Source organism: Engraulis encrasicolus, chromosome 2 (genome assembly GCF_034702125.1).
Source record: "Engraulis encrasicolus isolate BLACKSEA-1 chromosome 2, IST_EnEncr_1.0, whole genome shotgun sequence".
In the NCBI taxonomy this organism is placed as follows: Eukaryota; Metazoa; Chordata; class Actinopteri; order Clupeiformes; family Engraulidae; genus Engraulis; species Engraulis encrasicolus.
The window spans coordinates 31296050-31306016 of NC_085858.1; the positions used below are offsets into that span (position 1 = coordinate 31296050).

Consider the following 9967-nt stretch of genomic DNA (forward strand, 5'->3'; position numbering starts at 1 on the left):
CTTCCTGCTTGGGCAGTATACCCTTACTCAGCCACTTGGGAGGGGAGACTCCACCTCATAAAATATTTACAGGGCTCTGCAGGGTAAAAAAAGAAAACAAGAAGAAGCGACTGGTGAAGAAAGGGAAACCTTGGCAGGTTAGGCACGACTTGGGCTCCTCTCTCCTCTCCTGGAATGACTCAGTCCAAAAAACTACTCTGCTGTTAGAAAACAAAAAAGTTAGTGTTTGTCTTTTCAAACTCTGTGTGTGTGTGTGTGTGTGTGTGTGTGTGTGTGTGTGTGTGTGTGTGTGTGTGTGTGTGTGTGTGTGTGTGTGTGTGTGTGTGTGTGTGTGTGTGTGTGTGTGTGTGAGTGTGTGAGTGAGAGAGAGAGAGAGAGAGAGAGAGAGAGAGAGAGAGAGAGAGCGAGAGAGAGAGAGAGAGAGAGAGAGAGAGTGTGTGTGTGTGTGTGTGTGTGTGTGTGTGTGTGTGTGTGTGTGTGTGTGTGTGTGTGTGTGTGTGTGTGTGTGTGTGTGTGTGTATGTGTGTGCGTGCGTGCAGGTGTGCAATGTCTCAAAGTGTCCCCATAGTCTTTAGGTCCAGTGTCCAAACCACCCTACCTCAGCAATGGCTTTGTGGTGAGACAAGAAACACCATCCAACATCTAACAGATTGCTTAATGCACTAGTGGACTTGCAGTGCTCACAAAGAAAACAAAAAAAAACCCCAAATTTACAACAACCAAAAGTACTGGTAAGTCAACCGACTTACTGACATCGTAACAACCATCCCATCACCACATACTGCATCGCTTGCATTCAGTTCTGCCCTGTCTTGCGGTGTCGGGTGGCATCGAAATCTCACGTTGAAGAGGTTGGTTTTGAAATGGGGCATTGGGGCATACAGTTTTTGTGTGTGTGTGTCTTACTCCTGTACAGCAGACACTGCAGACAACATGTAGGTCACATGATGAGGAAGGAAGGAAGTGGTGAGAACGGAGAGACTGCATCCACAGGGCTGCACGACAGACACACGCAATCGCATCGACACACTCAAAAGGTGTAGAAACCGAAAAAAAAGAAAAAGAGAAAACAAAACAGGAAACTGAAGAAGAGGAAGAAAATAGTAATTATTCTTTCTCTTACACGGCAGTCGGCAGCAGCGTGAAGGACAGGAGAGGACAATTGGTTGGAGCGGCTTTAAACACTCCCGCATTCACAAAGTGTTAAACCCCAAACGCCCCAAAGATGATCACAGCAATATGAGCCATTACTCTTTGTTAGACACTATACCCTGCTGCAGCAGTCACCTTATATGAAGTAAACAACTCCATCACACCCTGGGTTAATTCGTGTTTTGTGTGTGTTTGCGGTGGTAGATAACCAGGGATGCCACCTTTGAACTCAAACATCATCCACTCTCCTCTTGACAGGCGCGCAGACTAGAGACGCGAGTGGGGCTGCTGGACTGGGACTGCTTAGCCCTAACCAGACGAGGGAGCTACAGCTTCTGTTTGTCCACTACCGCTACACATCCCACACCCCATTCACTCCATTCCGGAATAATCTCGGTTGTCTAGGCAGCCGAGTACTGACCTTGGGCAGGCCATTTATGCTGATAGGGTGAAGAGAAACAGACATACTGTGCTTGCCCTGTATGCTGTGGTGCGGAAAAAAACCCTACTAGTCAGATAATACATTGCTACAGGCCCCACTTGGCCAGACCTAACATGTGCATGTGTGCACCTGGCCACCAGGGATGAAACGGGGATATGTCAAAGCAGCAGGGCTCCCCCCTCACTGATACAACATGGAATGTGGTAGAACTGACTGCTTGCTGGGATGGCATATCAGGAAGAAGTCAATAATGTCCCTTCAAATGTTATTGTGACATTTTACTCTCCCCGAGGAGGCTTTTTAGTGCAGTGCGATTCTCGACATCAAAAGTGGACCGGGAAGAAGTTCTGTCGTTATGCAATCCGGTCACGTCGCATTCCCTCGTTCGGGCTTCCAGCTCACAGGCAGGCGGGCGCTGCGAGTCAGAGGCAGATGGTGATGGCGTTTGACACTGTTGGGAGAGTGGGAGCTGTCATCCGTTGATTCCTCTCCCCAAGACGCAGAGGTGAGAGGAGCTGCAGATGGTGTTCTAGGTTTCATAGCCCAGTTCCAATCGGAAAATGTAAAAAAAAGCTATTTCTGTTATTTATAGTCCACAGTTCCACCACAATAGTATCACTGAAAGTTACACCACAAGTTGAGCGCATGTCATTGAAAGAGCAACGTCCGAGATGTCGTCGAGATGTACGTCTGAGAGAGAGTTTAACTGTGAGACTACTTTTTACAGACGGATTTCATCGTCCTCATCTTCTATAAACGATGAGAACTCTCCCTCCTCCACTGGTGGGGGTGGGCTGTAGCGGGTCATGCCGGGCCCCTCCTCCACCTCCAGCAGTTGGGGGCTTGGGCTCGGTGGCCTGTCTGCCACGGCGGCTGAGCCGGTGCTGGACATGGAGCAGCTGTCTGAGTTCTGCAGGTGTTTGGGCATGAGCTCGGGGGTGTACGGCGCCCCAGACCCAGACTGGGAGTCGAGGTCCACCGAGCTCGGTGGTCTGGGAGTTGCCCGATCGTTAAGGTCCTGTGCGTCTTCCACTCCGACGTGTACATCTTTCACTTGTTCTTGCTCTAGCTCAGCATACTGCTGTTGCTCTGGCTGTGGCTGTTCAGGGTCTGACTCCTCAGAATGATTCTCGATGATTTCGGCTTCGATCATCTTCCCTTTCACATTCTCTTCCACCTCTTCATCTTTCTCCTCCTCCTCCTCCTCCTCCTCTTCGTCCTGGTCATGGCTAACCTCCTCTATGTCCTCTCCTTTGTGCTCCTTCTCCTCTTCATCCACCTCCTTATCGCCTTCCTCATCCTCCGTGTGCACACTGAACTGTGGCGAATCTCGACCCTCGCTGCCCTTCCCTTCCTCGAACCCTTGGTCATCGTCCTTGGTGGTCTCCATAACATCCAGGATATCTCCCAGCATGGAGGGCCCCAAGTCCACGTGGAAGGACATCACCGACTCAGCCTTCTTCATCCCCCCTCCTCCTCCTCCGTTGTAGGGTCCGTGTGAGCGCAGATCTGTCAGCACCCCGAACAGCTGCTCGTGCTGCTCTAAATCCAGCACCTGACCACCTGTAGCCAATGCCCCGTTGGAGGACTTGGCGCTGGCTGGGGCCGCCTGCCTCATGGGGCTGGACGTGAGACTCTTGAGCACCCTGCCTCCGTCCTCCCGCTCCCCGTCGCTCTCGTTCAGGAAGGGCAGGGACATGGCGTTCTTCACGAAGGTGGGCGACCCGTCCGGGGGCGCCAGCGTGTTCTCGTGCTGCTGCTGGTCGGCGCGGTTCATGGAATGCGAGCGCTTGCTGCTGCGGAAGGTGCGGGCGAGCAGGCCGGGCTTCGGGGAGCGAGGGAAGGCCGGCTCTGTCTCGCGCGGGGGCTCGCCGGAGCGCGTGCTGAGGAAGGAGGTGTCTCCGAACGCCTCGCCGCTGCGGCCCACATGCATGGTGTGGCGGAAGTCGCCCAGAGGAGCGCTGATCATCTCCGTGGTGAGGTCCATACGGGAGCGCCGAGCTTTGGTCTGGGACGAGCCCGCCACAAGCTGCTTGAGGATGGGCATGTTGGGGTTTGTGTTAGGTAGTAAGCACCTACGTCTCAAATCAGCGACACAGAAATGAGACAGATTCCAGCCAGAGTGGGAAGTGAGAGCGGGGTCAGAGTCTGGATGTGGATGTTTTGGAGTGGAGCACTGAGGTCTGGTATAGGTGATGACACATTTAGGAATTGCTGGAGAATTTCCTTCCTCGGGAAACGCTGTCGTCGACCTCAAATTCCAAACTTGAGCGGCAGCACCTGGAAAGACAAGAGAAAGAAAAGAAGAAAACATTAAACATTTTAACACTTAATCTCGACAGGGCTGACAAGTTCAAAGACAAGGCAAACAGGCTACAGCATGCCAGGCACAGGGTGAAACACTGTCCTGTGTCAAACGGCTAAAAAAATATGGCTCGAAAACCGAGATTTGTTATCTGGGAAACAGGCATCCTGATATCACACAAGGTTGAGGAACCCGCCCTCGCACTCTTGCCCTGAAAGCCACTCATTACAGATCGGTGTGACCGGTGCCATATCCTCAAACTCATTAGGACGGGATGTCCCGCAGGCTTAAACAGACAGACACGTAAAAGCTGCAGCTTAAATCAATAACAAGATAACCCAGTTGAACAGAACACAGGGTTCTCTCTCCGACTCTCTGGGCGAATAAATGAAAAAACACACTCCACACATCTGGTTGCAGAGCCAGCGTCGTCCCACATACATAAACATTATTGTCTGAACATTTCCACGGTCACCGTTGCCGTCAATGATCGTGGGCTTACAAATATCACTGTTTTAGTGAGGTGTGTAATTATTTTGACTGCAAAACAATTTATACTCAAGAGCATGCCTGGCCATGAACATCCACACACATTATCATTGCATTTCATGGAACAGTGAAAATAATGCAACACTGAAAGTGAGGTTGAGGGATGAAATATGAAAAGTATGGTGTTAAAAGTATTGGGAAAATGCAACACACACACACACACACACACACACATGCACGCGTGCACACGCACACGCACACACACAGGCACACACACACATGCATACTGAATACTGCTTGCATACTGATACAGCTGTTCAAACTATCATTGCATTTCATGGAACAGTGAAAATAATGCAACACTGAAAGTGAGGTTGAGGGATGAAATTTGAAGGGCAGGAAGTATTGGGAAAATGCAACACACACACACACACACACACACACACACACACACACACACACACACACACACACACACACACACACACACACACACACACACACACACGTATATAATACTGTATACTTGCACCCTGACCTTCAGCTTCTTATATCAAACAGATTCTGTCTAACTAGATTGAAAGGAAGTTAGAGCTAGTTCATGTATAGCAGCAGAATATGACAGTTCAAGCTGAAGAGCCTCAACACCAGACACAGCAGGCCCCTCAACAACCTCCAAAAACACGATAAAATATTTACCGCCTCAGCCTCTTGTCTGAGGTGCTCAGGGGGGGTAGGCACCATGTGGTGAAATTCGAAAAATTTGGCAGCGGCACAAGAGCTGATACTGACCTTGTTTTGTTTTGCGCAAACTGGCGAGAAGGCTGAAACTGCACTTCCTGACTGTATGCCTTAACCTGCTGTCACCATGACAACCCTGTAGTGCGCGGCAGACTAAATTGCTTCCTGTCAGCACGCGGTAGAAGTTATCGTTTCGAATGAAAGACGGAAGGGAAAAAATGAGTGGGGGAGGAGGAGGAGGAGAAGGGGTGGTAGCGAAATAACTCTCGCACGACGGATGTCAGCAGCGTTCAAAGACTTTGAAATTAGAAGTCTGAGTTAGGAACGAAAGGCCCACAACTGTTGCTCAGGAGGAGGGAAAGGGTGATTATGTTTTTAGCAAGAAAGTGACGCTCCAGCTCTTATCATTAAATGGTACAAAATAGAGTTAGTCAGGCGTGCTTATTTCTCATTCCAGTGCTGCTAAGTCTGTCTGTCATGGTGTTCTGGAGGGGCAGGCGTGAAGTAGAGCAGTGACACCCAACCAGGGGTATGGCACCACTAGGGGTAGGCAAGCACACAACACAGGGTACAAAAAAAGAAGAAATAACTTAAAGCGGAATTCACCTCTGGGCAATGTGTGCTGTTATCACATGTAATTTATCCTCATTTTGCATTTTACATGAGAAAAATGAAGTAATTTGCATTATTTAGTTTAATTTAATACAATTATGTGCTGAACCGCGATTGCCAAAGCTATTTTAACGTACTCAGTTAACCAGAATGCACTGCGGGAAACTAAGTAATCGTTGCCAGGTTAACGCGTCACCGAATCCGAAGGAATCTTGCGTTCTGGCTGCTCAGTGCTCGCTGCCAGCAGTCGTGGCTGGTTTTAGGACAAATGTAAGCTGCTATCCGAGAGACAGATTGATGTTAATGTAGACTGTTGAAAAACATAACAATCATGCATTTTCCTCACGGGGTCTCATTGCGCAAACTATAGCTACAAACAGCGAATAAAAAGCGAATGGAAAAACAAACTGTTGAGAAGTGCAGCTCGTGTCGCAACTGTCGCTGTCCTTAGATCAGTGCTGAAACGGAAAATGAGAAGGCTAGCCTAACCTTACATTTAGCCTATTTTTGAAAAAATAAATAAATGTAATACTCATTCAAGAAGGAAGTAGCCTAGCCTGTCTATCTCTCTATCTATCTGTTTAATCCCATCAAATCCAAAGGCGAGGCGGACTTGTCTCCGTTCAACCAACTTTATCAAAGAGCGCTTTCTCGCCCTCTCTCTCTCGTGCTGGTGTTTGACCAAAAGCCGTTTAATCCGGACCTCTGCTGTTGGTCCCTAACAAATAGGCCTACAAGCCAGAGGGAATTGATCATTTATAGGCCTAAATAAAACAAATGTGCAGGCTGCCTTTTAAAAATGGTCTTCATCCCATTCATTGACTCTAATGCAAGTGCAACATGAAGGAAAATCGCCCCTCGGTAAGTTGCACCGTGCGCACGCATTTCTGGGCATTCAGCTGTTCAGGTTATGCTTTCTGTTTTTAGAAGATGAGAAATGACTTGCGTGAAACATAGCTTACAAACCCACATAGGCCTAAATAGCGCATCGGGACACCCCACCGTCTCCATCTCGCCAGTTTGAGGGAGGTGTTGGGTTAGACCTGCATTTTGAAGATGTAGGCTATCGTCGCTTACTTTGGTCAAGTGTTTAATTTCATTTGTCCGTTCGCGTCTCAACTGTCCCTCGAGAGTAAGTCTGTGTTTATAATTTATGCAAAATAGGCTTAGGCGGCCCTGACTGCCTGGGGAGTGAGCTGAAATCTACAATGACTTGACAGTAGATTTCAGTAGTCTGCCTGAGTGTGCCTTGTTCTTGCTCGTGTTCTTTAAATGCAATCAAGTCCAAGTGCAGTAATGATAGCCAGCGCATGCATTTATGGCTACCTTGTTTGCAACCTGCGTAAGAGGAGCATGAACATCGCCAGCAGTGCAAGGAGGACACCACGTTTAAGGATAGAAATGGTCGCAGCCTCCTTCAGCAATCCATCAAATAACTTTGAATAATCTTAAAATAAAGCCTGATGCAATTAAAGACAACTTGTCGAGCTCCTATTGTTTAGCCCATTAGGACTCGGAGAGTCCGTGGCCGCTGCACCGTGATCCGGACCGGACCTCAAATAATTCAGCAAGCTTTAAAAATATTAATAGCATATTAAAATATTAATAATAATATTAAAACTATTAATAGGCCTAGCATCTTAATAGCATATTAAAATTAATAACAAAGCAAAACAAAAACAAAAAAACGTGTAGGCAATGCCTACCATGTGTTATTACAACTTGCAGTCCTAATAGGCTACACTTGGCAGGCGTAGACATCGTGGACTGGTGCGCTCCGATAGCCTATGACAATGAGCGCATATTAACAATGCGGACAAAAGTTTTTTTTTAAGCAGTTGTATTGAATGCACCAAGGCTTTTACCACTGTGCAGTAACCTATAGGCCTACTTGAAGTAGGCTTAGGCTATTATCCGGACAATGTAAATATCTCCATCCTCGAAATGTGTTATCTGCCTGCCTGCTGTTCTGTTCCATGCCGCCTGTCATGCCGAGGTGATTTGATGACGCGTCCAATCACCCAGCAACGTTCTAATGGCATTGTAGTCGTTATTTTTTCTTCCGGTGATTTGATGACGCTTGAAATCACCATTACTAAAACAATAAATAGCTTTTATATTTAATATAAAGATATTATATCCAGTGGCTACATAATCCCCTGTTATAATGTGGTCTAATACAGAGATAGGGCACAATATTGTTTGAAAGGTGAATTCCGCTTTAATGTATGGAGCATAGTGACATTAGAGGACAAGATATAGGGCATGCGGTTGAGGCGAACCTCTTAGTATGACGAGACAACAAGGAGGAGGTACGCAACATTAAAAAAAGGTTGGGAAACGGGCTCAGCATGGGAGAGCAGAGAAAAGAGGAGGAGGAGAGGAGCACATATGGCACAGATTCAATCAACGGCCTCTAATGCCAGTTACCATGACAGCCTGCAGCTGGCAAGCAGAGAGGAAGACAGACCCTCACGGACACATACACACACACACACACACACACACACACACACACACACACACACACACACACACACACACACACACACACACACACACACACACAAATGCCTAAACACTCCAAAAAACAACAACCTCGTCGGCAATGCCAGTCCAATTCACAAAGCCATATACAATGTCTCAAGGGACAGCCCTGCACAGGCAGACCCTCTTGAACACAGAAATGCATGCACAATAAACAAAACCCAACCTCACTGTCAATGACACAGCCATACAGCATACAATGCCTCGTGGGACAGAGCCTCACACACACACACACACACACACACACACACACACACACACACACACACACACACACACACACACACACACACACACACACACACACACACACACACACACACACACGTACAAGCACACCACACCCCCACTTAAATACAGAAATGCAAACACACTCGGAAAAAAAAACACAAGCTCTCCATCAATGACTGATTTACACAGCCATTCGAGGGTAGTAAATCACAGACCCAAATAACCACTGAATCACAAACACCACCCACCTCCCCTCGTACACACAACAACAACAAACCACACAAAAGAGGCACAATGATGTTTGTTGTTTGTTAACCCACTTGGGGGGGAAAAAAAAGACAAAAAAGGGGCCATGTGTTTGTGTGGAGCACAATGTCCCAGAAAACAATCCGGAACATTCCACACCCAAGCTCAATCTCGCCCCACGCATTTACGGCAGGCAGTTCGTGGGTGGGCATGCAGCGTCAGGATGAGGGACGCACGGATGGCACTAAATGATGTTGTACTGTAGTAAACAATTGGAAAAAAACTCCCGCACCCAGACCATTTATATTATTTGCTTTCCGTAATACACAACGTTTCGGTCCAAAACGTTGTGTATTAAAGAAAACGGCAAAATGGTCAGTGTGTGGGAGTTTTTTCAAATTGTCTGCTGAGTGACCCATGGGCCATTCCTCGACGCACCTGCCCCTGCAAAGGTGTGCCAAAAAATACAAGTTTAATATTGAACTGTCGTAAAAAAAGATACTGGTAAGTAGGACATGCAGTGAAATTGCAGAAACTGCATAGCCATGCCTTCTGTCCTCCCCAAACACACATGCACGCACACACACATACACACGCAGGCACACACACACTCACACACTAATCTAGCCCTCTCTCCCCACTCTCCTCCTCCTCTCCTTCCCCACTCGTTCGGCCTAATGACTCATCACTCTCACCCCAGCCACCCCCCTCCACGCGTTTCCCACTCCCTCTTGCCCAATCAGCAGCAGCCCTCTTTGCCCTGCCCTGCCCTGCCCTGGCAGCCGTGGAATCTTAACGACCCTCCGCAAATACCATCAAATCCTCTGCTCCACTCCGCATGCTCTCTCTCTCTCTCTCTCTCTCTCTCTCTCTCTCTCTCTCTCTCTCTCTCTCTCTCTCTCTGGCCACCGGGAGGCTTTAATAATAATTGCAGGGGCCAAGCGCCGGGGTCGGGCCTGGTCCGTTCGCCTGCTATCTACGAGCCGACCGGCCTAATCGAGCTCGAGCTCAGCCTGGGAAGCATCCTCATATTTATAGCCCTGGATGTGTACGTGTGGGAGTGTGTGTGTGTGTGTATGTATGTGTGTGTGTATGTGTGTGTTGGGTGAGTGTCTATATGTATGCGAGTGTCTATATGGGATTGTGTGTGTGTGTGTGTGTGTGTGTGTGTGTGTGTGTGTGTGTGTGTGTGTGTGTGTGTG

General features: G+C 48.1%; 1 protein-coding gene across 1 annotated transcript in view; it reads right to left on the bottom strand.

The window, feature by feature from the left end:
• Positions 1–442: 442 nt before the first annotated feature.
• cdc42ep4a (CDC42 effector protein (Rho GTPase binding) 4a) overlaps positions 443–9967 on the bottom strand; it is a 23854-nt gene continuing 14329 nt past the window's right edge. Inside the window, exon 2 of the mRNA XM_063214840.1 lies at positions 443–3874. Coding sequence (XP_063070910.1) covers positions 2316–3641 — 1326 coding nt within the window. The 5' untranslated portion in view covers positions 3642–3874 and the 3' untranslated portion in view covers positions 443–2315. The remainder of the gene's footprint in view (positions 3875–9967) is intronic.